The 14745-nt window shown below is 54.3% G+C and overlaps 5 protein-coding genes across 5 annotated transcripts; 1 reads left to right on the forward strand and 4 right to left on the reverse strand.

Annotated features, from left to right (window-relative positions):
- Positions 1–952: 952 nt before the first annotated feature.
- On the reverse strand, positions 953–1545 carry CONPUDRAFT_49712 (uncharacterized protein; the record flags this gene model as incomplete). Its single annotated transcript, XM_007767068.1, has 2 exons — positions 953–1320; positions 1383–1545. 2 exons carry the CDS (start codon positions 1543–1545, stop codon positions 953–955), a joined length of 531 nt encoding a protein of 176 aa, XP_007765258.1.
- Positions 1546–2553: 1008 nt separating this feature from the next.
- On the reverse strand, positions 2554–2793 carry CONPUDRAFT_51316 (uncharacterized protein; the record flags this gene model as incomplete). Its single annotated transcript, XM_007767161.1, has 1 exon — positions 2554–2793. A coding segment is annotated over one exon (240 nt), but the record flags the coding sequence as incomplete, so codon positions are not given.
- A 2953-nt stretch (positions 2794–5746) lies between these two features.
- On the forward strand, positions 5747–7000 carry CONPUDRAFT_163008 (uncharacterized protein). The gene is made up of 3 exons (XM_007767418.1): positions 5747–6159; positions 6231–6529; positions 6583–7000. The coding sequence occupies exons 1-2, from the start codon at positions 5781–5783 to the stop codon at positions 6509–6511; spliced, it is 660 nt and encodes a 219-aa protein (XP_007765608.1). The 5' UTR covers positions 5747–5780; the 3' UTR covers positions 6512–6529; positions 6583–7000.
- A 2570-nt stretch (positions 7001–9570) lies between these two features.
- On the reverse strand, positions 9571–11377 carry CONPUDRAFT_135444 (uncharacterized protein). Its single transcript, XM_007767419.1, has 5 exons — positions 11223–11377; positions 10630–11163; positions 10388–10569; positions 10017–10312; positions 9571–9949 (listed from the first exon to the last, which is right to left on the reverse strand). Exons 1-5 carry the CDS (start codon positions 11284–11286, stop codon positions 9742–9744), a joined length of 1284 nt encoding a protein of 427 aa, XP_007765609.1. The 5' UTR covers positions 11287–11377; the 3' UTR covers positions 9571–9741.
- A 1265-nt stretch (positions 11378–12642) lies between these two features.
- CONPUDRAFT_150739 (uncharacterized protein) lies at positions 12643–13446 on the reverse strand (the record flags this gene model as incomplete). Its single annotated transcript, XM_007767420.1, has 1 exon — positions 12643–13446. The coding sequence occupies one exon, from the start codon at positions 13444–13446 to the stop codon at positions 12643–12645; it is 804 nt and encodes a 267-aa protein (XP_007765610.1).
- Between the last annotated feature and the right edge of the window lie 1299 nt (positions 13447–14745).

A 14745-nucleotide genomic window follows, 5' to 3' on the forward strand; every position in this document is an offset into this window, starting at 1 on the left:
ACCACTCAGTGTCCACCGTCCATAACCAAACACAGCCCACTCCCGAACGTGTTTCGGAATCATCACCACATCACGCATCATCACCAAGGCAGCATTTTGGACATGGACAGACCCCGTTCCAAAAATACCACTTAGCAAATACTAGATCCATGTACAGTTGCGCACTTACCCACACGCCCGGTCCCGGGCTGCTGCATTCGCCCATTGACTCTGATTGCACCGGATGAGTCAGAACTTTCAGGGCCACCCGCGGAGGAGTCGACGCTTTCGTCGCTAGTACTAGCAGTGCTGCGTATACTGCTGCGCGCTGCGCAGGACATTTGACTTTAGACCGTCGAGTCACAGAGTACCGGCGAAATCGAAAATCGAAAGCAAGAACGAATGGCAAGCAGAGCGGGCATAAGATATCAAACAAAATTTGTATTCCATGTACAGCAGCATAAATAACGTCCACCGGAATCTACGAATTTGGAGACTACGCTACAAGAGTGGGATCAGGTGTTGATGTTGACGATCGTGTTCATAACATAATATAGAAAACGAGAACGAGAAAAGAATAATAAACACAAAGCTTGGGGAGCAGCTATAATATGAGGGTGAGCTTGTGAGTTTATAATGAACTATGCGGCATTATGGGTTTATATATCGAGCGGCGGTGGTTCGGTGAGACGAAAAGAAACAAAAGAAAACAGGAAGAACGAAGCAAATAATAACAGTGGCCAGAACCCGCCGGAGCGTCCGCAGTAGAATAGCTGAGCGTAAGGAGGATACAACTGGTTTAATATAGCATATAGAGACCAGGAGGGCGAGAACGAAAAACCGAGAAAGACGTGCCGATGGGGTGCTTGCGAGACGATGCCGATGCCGATGAAGGTGCGATGAGGGGTGCAGTAGTGCAGACGACGATGAAGAGAGTTGATGACGAAGATTAATCTTGCAAAGAGATGGAACTCTATACCATGACGCCGATCCCCCAGCCCTCCTCGGTCTTCAGCACGGACCCAACGCCGCTCACATCCTTGTTGGCATCGATCATACGCTGGCACTCGGCACCGCCCTCAGAACGTACTGCAAAAGATCGCGGGAAGTCATCAGCAACCCACGTCGAAGAAGAATGATGATCAACGGCGGAGAACTCACAGTGGCGGTTCAGCGCGTCCATGCGTGCAAAGTTCTTGTTGCACCCGTCGCAGGTGAACGGGCGGTAGTTCGAGTGCAGCTGCTCGTGCCGCTTGCAGTCGTGCTGCCGCGCGAAGCCCTTGCCGCAGCCGGGCCACTTGCACTGGAACGGGCGCTCCTCGTTGTGCGACCGCATGTGTCCTAAGGAACCAACAACCATCAGTCAAAGGCTCAACAGATAAGAACGTGGAGAGAGAACGTACCCTTGAGATTGAAGCTGCGCGTGAACGTGCTACCGCAACCAGGGACGGGGCACAGGAAGTTAGCTTCCTGCTTCCGACGACGGTGGCTCGCACCCGCCGTGCGCTCGCTCGTAACATTGGGCTTGCTGACCAGTGCATTCTGCTGTGGGTCAGGCCGCAACATCGAGGGCGGACGACCCGTTATCGACACGCTCGGCAGGTCCTCGTGGTAGACCTGCGGGCTCGCCGACGGGCTGGGGTACGGACTAGGACGGTTCGACGACAGCCCACTGCGCGAGCCCGAAGAGCCGCGACGAATATGGGTGCCGCGGATGGAGGGGATGGGACCGTCAATGGAGGGGTGGAGGAATTGAGACTTGATGAAGTCCTGTTGCGACGACGGAGGGTACATGAGGGACGAGGTGAAATCCTCAGATCGCGAGAGGCGGGTATGCGTGGGGCGCGATCCACCGTCAGACCTCGATCGACGGATCTGCCCAGCGTCAGGGGAGAGGAAGCCGTTCATGGGCGAGGGATTGTAGGAGAAGGGCTGTTGCTGCTGCATAGCGTTCATGTTGAACGACGTCTGATTGGCACCTGCACTGGCGGGGTGCTGTTGTTGCTGGCCCATGTACTGGTGCTGTTGCTGGTGCTGGGGGAGGACGTCGGACAGGTTGACGGTAGCGGTGTCGTCGAGGGCAGATTCGTTCATGGCAGCGGTGAGCTGTTCGTGACTCATGTTGAAGCCCTGGTTCCAGAGGGGTTTAATAGAGGAAGCCGTGTCGGATTTACTGCGCGAGCGGGGAGGGATATTTGGGAATAAGAGATTCGTGTTGGTCGAATCGGGATGTACTTGAGGCCCGGCAGTGGACAGCCCCTGAGAGGCTGTGTGGCTGTGTTGCGTATTAAAAGGATACGGTAGTGGCTGCGGCTGTGCGGACTGTTCGGGATAGCGGGAAAGTCCGAGTGATTGTGATACCTCGGGCGCCTGCTGGATTTGTTGCTGATCCCATGAAGGGGTTGCGACTTGTCCATTTTGTACCGAACCTGTAACAGCAGATCGAGTAAGCACGGATCTCCCCAAAAACGGTGCGAATCTTGGACTAGAACGAATCAAAGTCCAAAATAAACAAAGATACTCGCCTTGATGGAGAGTTCCAAGTGTTTGCTGGAATGGAACCGCCTGTGAAGCTGCCCCTCCGCCGCTCACAGGCGTCGCCGGCACAATGTGCAGCTGGGGGCCCGTCGACATGAATCCCCCATCGCCGTCGGGCGCGTTGATCACGGGCGGATCCTGGTGGTACATCGGCCGATTGTTGGGACTGTTCTCGGGAATGAGGAGGGTAGGTGGGGACTGGGGTTTCCGTGGAGGGGAATTGCCGCGGTCGATGGGGAGCTGACCAGGAGCCCAATGCGGCGAGTCGAATCGCATGTTCTCGAACGAGCGAGCAACATCGAGACGAGGGGACGTCATCGGTCGCGGGTGGTTGGACGATATTGAGGACGCGCGACTACGAGTGTGGCCGTCGTTGTCGGCACTTGATGGTGAGCTGTAGTCGAAGGCGGGGGAGTGGTGATCATGAGCTGCTGGGGTGACAGAGACGGCTGGTGCGTCGCCATGCATGAAGTCGCCGTTGAACATGAGCAAACCCGTGTTGGGGGCATCGTAGTCGGATGGGTCGTAGTCTTCCTGTTGCATGATTCCGCCTTGGTCATCCATGCCGTATCCATCGCCGTACTCTCCGGGGTCAAAGCTGAGATCAGAGTGACCAGAGTAGGGGGAGTTCTGATAGGAACCATTGTACGATGGGGTGTGAGGAAAGGGGGGAGACTGGAGGTGACTGAACTCGTAGTTGTCGTATGGGCCTCCGCCGAGATTGAGAGGCTTGGAGGAGGGACTGGGGGAGTGGTAATCGATCTCATGACCGACATCTTGCTGTAGAAGTGACATGACTTGAGCGGAAGGGCGGGTGTGAACGTTGTGGCCCTGGGGTGAATTGAGGTGCTGTAGTTGCTGTGCTCCTGGCGCTATGGAGGAATAGAGGGTGGGGGGAGTACTAGGGAACGGCGCTATGGGGCAAGGGAGGATTGGGGAGGGGATAAAGAACGGATAGGCGCTGAATGAGGGGATGAGAACAATTGTGGGCCGGCTTAGCCAAGAAAGGGTGCCTGGCCTTTTAGCACTCCGCCAAAGGTGATCGCTTCTCAGCTTGTCATCATTCGCACTCTGCGGACATTCGCATCTTCGCAAAACGCTTTTTCTCTCTCTCCCTCCTCGATGTCATCCATGTCGCCTCTGTCCTCCAGAGTCCTCAGAGTGTCCATGTTCATCCCGGCGTTTCGCTGGCCTAGTCTCTCGCATCCTGTGCGTGTAGTCGGGTATTGCTATGCTCCGCGAACGGAGCGGCCAACTGCGCAGTCCAAACCCTCGGCATCGCCTGCCGAACGCGCCCAAGGTTCTCCATATGGTATGTGGGCATCCGTTTATGGGAATTTGTCGTCAGTTGCGGAGCGCTCGCAAACCTTCCTCGTCCACTGTCCCCCAGTCTCGGACTCGTCCTCGGTCCAGTGGGTCCATTCCTCTCCTGTCATCTCTCGGTGTTCTACATATTCCATCGACCATTCTCCGCCTTCAAAATCTAGTATTTCCTCTCTCATTGTCTCACTCTCATTCGCACATTGTACCCCGAACAAAACAAGGTTCTATGATTCCCAGAACGAGTCCCTGGGGCCTCCGCGCTTCCGATTGGAAAGGAAATCTGAATCAAAACGTGCGGCTCTTTAGTCCAACTTAGCACCAATTCACCCGTGCTCCATCATCTGTGTGCGAGCGAATTCCCCTCCGTGCTGATCAGGGAGCCACCATCACTTCGGGTTTACCCGCGTTGACTCTGTCCCCTCCGTGTGTTCGCCCAAGGATAAGCTCGCTCGACTCCACGCCAAGTCACCATGCTACTCCTCCTCGACTCGCATCGTGATGGTACACTGATCCCAGAGCTGCCCATCTCTTTGGCTGCCACATTGGTGCAGATGGTCCCTGGCCCATCGTCGCAGCTCGATCGCGGAACTAACTCCCGAGGAGCACCCGTCATTTCCGCCTGAAAGGAAGCTTCGCGCCCATGTTTTTAGCTTCCTCGATCGAGTTAAGCTCCGTCGCCTAGACCTGGTCTCCAAGGCACCTGCTGCTCCTAGCCTGAGCCCATTTGCATCCTCGCTCTCCAGATCTTCCGCCTCATGTTCGTGCATGCCCCTTGAAACTATCAAAGTCGCGCGCCACCGTTGGCATACGCAAAGTGTCCTCGCAGCGGATCCGCACCCGTAGCGTGTCTCAAACGCGACCAAATGTCTGCTTACCCCGACGAGTACCAAATTTCAAAGGCTCTTTCCCGTTGACTAAGGACGATAATTGGGGCGACAGCGAACACATGCGAGGAGACGCACAAGGACACACGGTGGAAACTACCGGTAGCCGAATCAACATCTGTCAGCCCCTGTCAACCCTCCGAGGGCGCGATGTTATCTCGCTACATACCTTCGGGGACCATCACGGTGACACCGTCGCGATTAGATGGCGATCTACGGTGATCGCAGAAGCATTACGTCTGCTCTCGCATCAGGTGGCCTTTGAGGCGTTTATCTCACTTAAACTCACGTCCGTGTTTGCAGGTCATTCGGCAAGATAGACACGTAAGTAGACCTTGGTAGACCGCCGAGAGACTGCATACCTATTCATAGTGTGCAATGTGTAAGCTATTATAAAGCCTGTCCAAAGTTAGAACGGAACAAGACTTCGCGACCGCAACATCTATAGATCGGTTTGCTGAGCGCGAGCTGAGATATCGTCATCTATCTGCACGGGCATCTGCATGCATGGACATCAGCAACCCACCAGCTGTTCCGTCCACCGTGTGCAGTACCACGCTAGGGCGTTGATGGTAGACTAGGTTAGACTTCTCGCCCATACTGTGCCAGCCACACAGGTCCTCCGACTTTCCTTCCATCATGATTGATGCGTCAGCAAGAGATGCGCATACACATGGGTGAAATATCCATGCTACGTGCCGCTCGTCCAGCAGCAGAACAGACAAGAGCGTCGCTGTCTAACATGTGATTGCCATCGTAATTTAGCGAGTTAAGACCGGGACGGGATCTCCTGCCCGTGCAATATGTCGGCGGAGCAGCATCGAACACATCTGCCCTTGATGAAATCTGGGGCGGTCTGACGTCGCGTAGCTCGTCGACATCATAACCGTCGGCCCTCGGGTATACGTCCAACCGCTCGCTGACCGACGTCGGGCGGGCCGGTCCGCTAAACGCACGCGCACGTGACTCAGCATCTCAGCGAGACGCCCGCCGAGCTGCGCTCAGCGTTCACCTCACCCCAGTCTAAGCCTCAGTGTTGACTTCACTCGCGTCACGATGCCTCCAAAAGAGCTCAACCGCCACCAGCTCTCCTCGCGCCTCGCATACAACGCAGGCGAGACACCCGCGTTCCTGCGCAAGCTCCAGAACCGCGTGAAGGGCATACCAGAAGACGAAGACGAAGACGCGCCGCAGTACTACGACGAGGACGGACAGGAGTTTTACGACGATGGGTCTGGGCGGCCTCCGATTCCGCAGCGGCCGTCGGGGGGCGGGGAAGGGAGTGGAGGCCGCGAGAGGCCGCCGATACCGGAGCGGCCGGAGGGAGACGCGGGAAGCGCGGATGAGGACGATATGGACGAGGCGCCGCAGGTGGTGGTGCTCAAGGAGGGGAAGCATCTGAACGCGCGAGAGGCCGAGAACGAGCGGCGGAGAGGTGCGTGGAGTGGGCTGAATGTCCATGGGGTGACTCTGTGCTCATGGACTTATGCGCGTTTGCGAACTCAGCCAGGGGCCTGCCTCCGCTCCCTAATGATACTCTGCCTGCGGCTGCTGACGATACAAAAGACGATGATGCCAAGAGCTCGAAAGAGAAACTCAAGTCGAAAGCGCCTCCTGGCTTATCATTCTCTTCGGGCGGTGCAGCATCCGCTGCGAAGAAGAAGCGGAAGATCGTAGGTGACGGCGCGGAAGACGACGCTCCCGAGCCTCAGTCGAAAAAGCCCGCGAAGAAGAAGTCGAAGAAGGCAGGGAAGATCTTGTTGTCGTTTGGCGACGATGAAGTGTGATTTTGCCTAGCATTCGCAGTGCGTTTCTCGCATGCGCTATTCGTCATGCTGACCTCAGGCGGACTTTGCAGGAGAGACGTAGAAATCAACACAATCTGTTGTTACTTTGCTCTATTATTGGCTATACGTGCTCGACACGGAGACTCGACAGGTGCGTATGCTTGTACCTCCTTCAAATCGCGAATGCTCTGCCTCCCGACTCAGCTCCGCCCAAGCTCAGTTTCGTGTACTTTGAAGCCGTATCCCACCCTAGGTGTATATTTTGACTTGGATATACCATCGCTTTGATGCGCCCATGCATCGCCAGGTACTCGTACCTCGAACGAACCCTCGCGTGCATACTATTGCATACTTCCAACCCACCACGGCGCCACGCTATGTACCTCGTCATTGCACCCTCCTGGATAAGCATGGGGCAGCGGACCCTATACACCACCAACAGCGGGCTCTTTGCATCTGCCTCAGGTACAGCCTCGCCCCACACACCGGAGATAGATTCGATGGGAACGTCAAACGGCTGTCTTCGTGGCGTCAAGCGCCCGTTCAGCTGGCTCGCATATGTCGTGTGCCACAAACGACGATTATGGGTCTTCACAGTACGAATGAGGCTGTGCGCGAGTTCTGAGAAGGGCGGATGCAGAGTACGCCTGCAGAGCCCTGACTAGCCCTGATCGCTGGGCGCTGATCTATGATCATGATCATCTTTTGCCCTTCTGCTCACCATGAAGCTTGTGTTCGAATCTTCCCATGGCGTCTCACAGTGGCACGGGGATGGTACTCGGGGCCTTCGTCTGTGGCTGATGCTGATCAGGGGCTCTGCGGCTCCCAGATGGCCACGAGGTGCACGGGAGCGTATTCCTGCATCTATGTAGCTAACTCACCAAGTTACTTTGAGATACCTGACAACGAACAGGTACAAACCCACGTTGCGTTCGCGGACCCGAGTGGCCCAGCAAACTCACCAGCTGGCTGGTGCGGACACCCCACGTACGAACCGTGAGTATGGCTTTCCCTTCAAATTACTAGGGCTGAGAACGAGCGACGCTTCTCACAGATCTTCGCTTCCAATAAGCTACGAGCTTTCCAGCCGCTGGGATTGCTGATCGCCCAAGTGCATGGGACGAAGTACCTAGATGGCGACGCTCGGTCATCGTCCTGTTAACAGTGCCTTGCGAGAACGCCCTTGTTTTTCTTTTGATGCTGATGCTTAGTGTTTACTCTGTCAAGTCACAAGATGAAGTTGTCGTCAGTTCCCTCCCGCTAGCACCCGGTACCCGGGACGTACTCCGTGTGAATGATAGCTTCGTGCGTTGTCGCAGTGTTGTTGCATCGGTTTCAGTCACATCTCTTTCCTGATCATCAAACACAGGGGCTAGAGGACCGGTATCTTGACGAACGGCCGGACTACTTCCGTGTCCTTTTGCACTGTCAGCACCCACGTGAAGAAAAAGTTGTTCGAACATGAAGATGCTTCAAACTGGCACCTCTGAGTGCGTAGGCTGTGCACGAAGCATTTCACCTCGATGGGCCATCTGACCTCCTGGCGGTGACTGCCTGAGCGTTTGTTGGTTTGCATGAAGTCCAAGATCCTAAACGATTGAACGATCACACACTTCGAACGATCATGCAAAGACCGACCGCTCGGCGACTCATCTCCGTGATGCGGAAGAAGCATGATGGTGGCGTGCATGACGGCCACGTCTTTCATTGAGAGCAGTCGAGAGCACACAAAGCAGCGCACGTCCAACAGGGGGATGGACCTGGATGGACAATCAGCGGTTTAATCTGGTAAGATCTGATATGATCCTGATGGGCTGAGCGAGCATCGCCACACCTTCGAGGCGGTTCATGGTCCATCGACATTTCTGACAGCTTCCTCGACAATGACATACGTACACTTAGCGCAAGACAGTTTGCTTCCGAACGAATCGATTGGACGTGCGGCGTCCATTCGCCGTCAGTCCGAACCTTCGCGGTTTTGTTGGCCTCACACTTTCACGATTGTGACGCTGACACGTTTCATCCATTGTGTCAGGAACAAAGTGCTCAAGTTTGAAGCTCAGGCTGTGCTTCTAGTGCGTTTCTATGTTTCTATGAGCTTGCACAGCCTCCAGAGCACGTACTGGCTCCACCAATGACTTCGTCGTAGTCGTCGAGTACTGATGGTGCTGTGTTTCAGCAATTGCCGTGGAACAGCAAGGGAAGTAGGCTTCTGGCTAAAGGACCTTAGACCTACCAATGACAGGGCCTGACGTAGCACTCTGCTGCGGGCCTATCAGTGCGGCCCTTGCGGTCCACAAGCCACAACCACAGGTTCGTCAATGTAGCAGTCTAAAATTTTGAACGCCCCCGCATCTCTCCGCACTCACTCGACGTTCGTAGCGGAAGTTTCCTCGGGGCGTTCGCAGGGTTAGTGTACTACCGTGTTATATCAACGCGCGTTAATGATGAGCAGAATGCCGCGTCACGTCTCATCTCACTGTCCGTTGCTCGGGTGTGTCTGATGACCATGCAACTAAGAATCAAGGAAACGTGCTTTGTGTTTCACATCAGCATCGGCTGACATGGCATCATAAGCAAACGTTTATGGATCGATAAGTAGTGGTCAAAAAGTGGTCACGGCTAATGATGGAGGCCGTCATCATATGTCGTGATGTTTATGTAAGTACTTTTGTCACTACTTACTTCACCGGAGCGCTCGGTCTCGCGAGGGAAAGTTACTGTCAACGAGGCTCTCAGTGAGGTCATGCGGACTCTCACTGGTGATGTCATCTGTCAAATTTTACGAGAACACTCGATTCTAGCATACTTACTTATGCAAGTTACGCATGTGGCAGGCAAACGCTGTGACGGGGAACTCGGGGTTTTGCTCTGCGTGTCCGTACTGACGAAGAAGACATTACATAGAAGTCTTCGTGCTGCTGCCAGAAGGCAGACATATTTGAGATGGGCGACGAGGTTCAACCACACATCACACACGAGCACTACGCATCTAAACGGCCATACGGCCATCCATAACCAAGAAAGCCAAGGCTAAAGCTAAAGCTACAGTACAAGGGGGTAAATCGACCTAGCCCAGATCCAGATCAAGGGTATCGATGGAAATCCCGAACCAAGGGTATGATGATGAGATGGTGATACAATCCAGTTCCACCAGTGGAAACAAAAAATCAAAGCAGAGCAAAACTAAAAGCAAAATAAGACGAGTGACCGGCCCACGAAGATCCCAATCAATGGAATCGCTGGCTGGAGCGCTGACGATGCTGCCTCCCCGTGCCGAGCACGCGCGACATGAACGATCCGGCGGGGCGGGCGGCGGGGCCGTGGCCGGACGGCGGGGGTGCAGCTGCACGCGCGTCGAGAGCAGCGCGGGCAGAGGAGCGGATGGAGAGGTTGGAGCGGCGTTTCTTGGCGGCGGTCGAAGTTGAGTTGCGGGAGCTGCAGACGCGAGTTGAATGGTTAGGACCTTTCGGAAGATGAAGGTGCAGAAGCTTAGAGTACTCACCGGCACGTCTTTTTGCCCGACGAAGAGGGCGACGGAAGACTGGATGCGCTGCTCGCTGGAGCAGAACCTGAAGATGTGGAGTTGCTAGCAGGCTCCGGAGCGCTGCTGCTACCGCTTCCTGATCCCGATCCCGATCCTGAAGAGCTCGACGGGACGGCGAGAATGGGTAGCTTGGTCTGGAAAGCGCTGGGGACGGGGATGGACTCGTAGAAGCCCTGGAAAATGTCGTTCTGCGCGCCGTCCTTGAAGTTATACAGGTCGTTGTAGAACGGCGGGGAGTGTGCGCCTTCGAACAGCTATAACGATGGAAAGAGATTGGTCGCGTGTGTTGTCATGAGAGATGGGTGGCGGAATATGGAGAGGAGACATACAGTGTTGTTCTCTGCCTGGAACCAGTACAGGGGCTGCTTGGCGCCGTACGTACAGTTGCCCGCGACGGCGTCGACCTTGCCGAGGAGCGGGTCCGCGCCGCAGCGCCGAGCGACCTGGGACTGGGCGACAGGGACGTTGGACACGGAGTTGGTGACATTGCACTGGAAGCCGTTCATGTAATCTGTTCAGTCGCGACGCGTCATTTCACATACCATAAAGACACGAAGTTAAGGACACTCACTCTGCTCCCCTCCGCTGTCCGGCGAATGGATCCAGAAGAACGCGCAGATACACTTCCCGTCCGGACACGGCGGCATATCCTTCGGCACCGAAAAATCCGTGAACCGCGTCCACACACACGTCTGGTTCACGCTGAACACCGTAAAGTCCTCCATCGCGACATCGCTGACATTGCTCTTGTACGCGATCGCAAGCGCGCAGCCCTTGACGTCGTCCAGGCCCTTGGTGTGGAACTCGGATATGGGCTGGCCGGGGCACACGTTGTCCGGGTCGTTCGGGTCGATGATGGACTTGCCCGAGTCCGGCGCGTTCGTGTCGTGGAAGGATGTCGCTGCCTTGTCACACGTGATCTCGGTGGTAACGTTCTGCCCCGCGGGAAGCTCGAAGACGTCTTGAGGGTGAGGAGGGTAGTCGAGGTGGCCGTGGAACCACCATTGGTCGAAGGAGTAGTGCTGAAGTGGCGACACGGGGCGGTTGTCATAGTGGAAAGTTGACTCGGTCACGTTGAAGCCCCACATAGAGGGATGCCAGATCGCTGTAAATAGCGGGGTATGTTTAGGTTAAGCTCGTATGAGACTTTTATAATAGACTCACAGGCATGGCCAGCGACGAGTCGCAGCTGCAAAGCAAGAAACAAGATTGTGAGAGTGCCCAGCATCGTGAAGTCGTGTCCCGGTCAGGGTGGTCGTGAAGGTCTGGAGCGGTTATGGTTTGAAGGCGCAAGCGCAAAATTAGAAAAGACAGAAGCTAAAAAGAATGTGTAGGTGCAGCCAGTGCACTTGGAGGGCTCCTGGGGGAATGAAGAGGATGTGGTGACCATTGTTGAGGGCGACGAGATAAATATACGGGACGGTAATTGTTCCTCGGCTGTCAACTCTATTGTTCCTCCTCACTCTTGTGCGGCGTTTGTGGCTGTGCAAAGACCCAATAATAGCAACTTCCCACGTGCTTTCCCCAAGCCATTTCGCGGCTTCACCTTGTTGCAACCTCGTTGAAGGCAACGTCCACTCGTCCCTCGAAACGACCCTGTCAACGCTCATCCACGTCGTGCTGGCCATTATTGACGGTACCGAAACTTTCAAAAATAGACTGATATTTATATCACGCCCGGTTGACAAGACCCTCTAGTGTCCATAGTGTCTTAATTTCCCGACGCGTTGACATTGTAAGTACAGTGCCAACAGCTTGACAGCAACGTTCAAAAATTAAGGCCTTCGACGACCTGTATCAAGCACATGGATGCAGTCTCAAGGACGCAAGGTGAACCATTTATTTGCTAGAAGAGGGGATTAACTCGTCAAGCCGTAGTGAGGTGCGAGTTGTGCATGTGCGTTGACATCTATCCTCCCACAGAAAGCGCGCGCAGCACTCTGGGAATGGGGCTGCAGCTTCGCTGCTACTGTACCGAGCTCGAGCGGCTGATGGAAGTCACTCGTACCGACTGACCGCGGTACGATGTCGACATTGTAGTAGCTTCTCCGTCACCACTGTATCGTCGCTTGCCGATGCTGCATAGGCGCCTGAAAATATTGTTTCTACGAGGCGCGTTTTATCCTCATGTGAACTTGTTGCGGCGGCAATGATACTAATATAGCTGCACGTCGCGGGGTACCATGCTTTCGGCAAGCATGCAGAAAAAAGATTATGGTGAGCCATTGTTACGAGCCGAAGTACTTGTCTTCCGCAGCATCCAACTTGAAGAAGTTCTGAATCATACGCTTAGAGCTTTCTCAGCGATTGAGAAAGCTCAGCGTCGTTACAGTTTGGACGCTTATTTTTTTTTAGCTCCAAGGTTCTGGTCAGTACGTGCGATGGGTGCAGGTACAATGATGTCCCCAACGCCTCTTCCGCCTTATCATTGATTGGTGATACTACCTTCCAAGCGCCAGAAGGTGAGGCATAAGGCGTGTATTACATCTGGATGCTACACACGTTTCAATGCTTATAATATGAACATATAACTACAGGTTGTGGGGTATCATGAACGTGGATACGTCGAGGCAAGTCATTAGCATTACGAGAATGAGGTGTCGTCTGGAACATTCGACAACTTCTGGGCGAGGAGCTCGGCTTCGCCTTTCAAGAAGCCGCAACGCTGCTGGAGCTGACGTGCCAGCTTTCTAACCCTGGGTCTATTTGCCTTCGGAACGAAGGCTCTCCATATCCATTCCACAACTCGGATGACCCACACATCTTTACTCTCTATCATCGGCTTGATCAATGCACAGTCACGGATCAGGCGGGTGATTGTCTCCCTTGCGTCGTCATGCTGGAGTGAGTTTGCGGGGGCAGCGAGCGTCGAGATGCAGGCGTGGCCATTACAATGTATGTTTGACTGCAGCAGTGCATTCTCGTTCCTTCTCCACCAATCTTCTGGGTTTTGTTCGTTCTCCAAGTGGGTCACCACTATTCCTGTATGAACCTTACCCGCACACAAGACCTCCGAAAACAACTTGTAGTTCTTCTCGATGAGCGTGGTCATCCTGCCTGCACGCATCACGAACAGCAGAAGATGAATCCCTCCGGCTCTGCGGAGCTCCCCGATAAGCTCGTTGGCTTTACTGACGGCGTCGAGATAGCTGTCCCACCCAAGGCGAGAATCGCTAAGCCCTGCGGTGTCCCAGAGGGTGATAATGCGCTCGTCCAGTGACTCGAGGACAGCGAAGTACCGCTCCGAGGTCAAGGTGCATGTGTCCGCATCCTGGGAGGTCTTTGCCGCGGGCGTACCGACGAGCACGTTCACCACTGAACTTTTACCTACTCCCGATTCTCCAAATATGATGACGTTCAGTTCAGGGTCTGCGCGCTGCACAAACATGGCGGGATAGTGACAATCGGCTGGCGGGATAATAACATAAGCAAAAGCCAGGACCACAGTACATAATCCAATACTGCGTACCTGAAGATGAGATTAACTTCGCCGTTGGACGGATCCTCACGCATGCACGCAATATAAATATCGGGAAATGCCCATTGCCCAGGAAGTTCGTGTGTTCAGAAACGTATGTAGCGCGGTGTTCACGAGGCAATAGGCGCGCGATGCCACCAACGCTTAGCGCTTATCAGACACGCCAAAAAGGCAAGTTTCGATATTTCTTGCCCCACATTGTGTGAGCGTTGTTTTGGACGTTTACTTGGTCCAGCAAACCTTCCTTACACCCATGCTGAGTGCTTGAGGCCTATTGCCAAGTTGTTTTCAGTTCTCTTCGCTTCTGTTCACTCCTCGAGCTCAAAGCCATATCCTACTTCTTTAAGGTTGTTGGTAACACCCTGGTGTTGGTCGTGACCTGTCGCTCATGCGAGCATATAGCAACTGCTTAACAACTGAGAAAGTGGTGAGCGTGTTGGCTGCAGCGCTACAGAAGGCGGTAAGTTACACGTTTAGAATCTTTCATGGGTTTGGGTCGTTCAGGCTGCCCTGACACGAATTGCAGCTGCTAATTTATTTTCTCTGAAAGGGCGTATCCCACTTTTTTTTTTGCCAACTTTGTGAAGCTAAAGCTATATGATACTGATCAACACTGCAAGCAAAGCGAACCGACCTAAACCATGGAAACCTCGGGAGTCTCCCGCCCGGGCACCTATCGTTCCCACACTTTGATTTAATATCAAGGGTGTGTCCGTCCGCTTAACTACGGCTAAATAAGGTCGAATTGAGGGTTCCTGTGAGCCCCAGCTCGGCACCCCAGGTGGTCAGGTCACCTTGTAGGCTAGAATTCCTCTAAGTCCCGTCTCTCAATGTAGATGGATTAGTCATATGTCCACGTCATCCCCTCGAATAAGGTTCACCCCTGTAACCATCTATCCCGTCCCATTCCCGCCATTTCCCGGCTATGTCCGCGCCTTCCCCCTTTCCCCCGACACATCCCCACATCATGCCGGCGCCGTCGGCGTCGTCCCCAGCGACGTCAACGAGATCTCGCGCGTTTCCCCCCCTATTTCCTTCGTTCTTTCACTAAAGGTACCTTATTATATACTGATATAATGATTATTGAAGTAATATAAGCGTTTGGACTAGTATTAGTGTTAGAATAGTGTTCTGTACCACTGAGCTGGATTTGTCATCAGGCACATAACCTGTTTTGGACTTCCCCGCCGGCAGCAACTCCCTTTCGCG

This window comes from Coniophora puteana, assembly GCF_000271625.1.
Source record: "Coniophora puteana RWD-64-598 SS2 unplaced genomic scaffold CONPUscaffold_3, whole genome shotgun sequence".
In the NCBI taxonomy this organism is placed as follows: domain Eukaryota; kingdom Fungi; phylum Basidiomycota; class Agaricomycetes; order Boletales; family Coniophoraceae; genus Coniophora; species Coniophora puteana.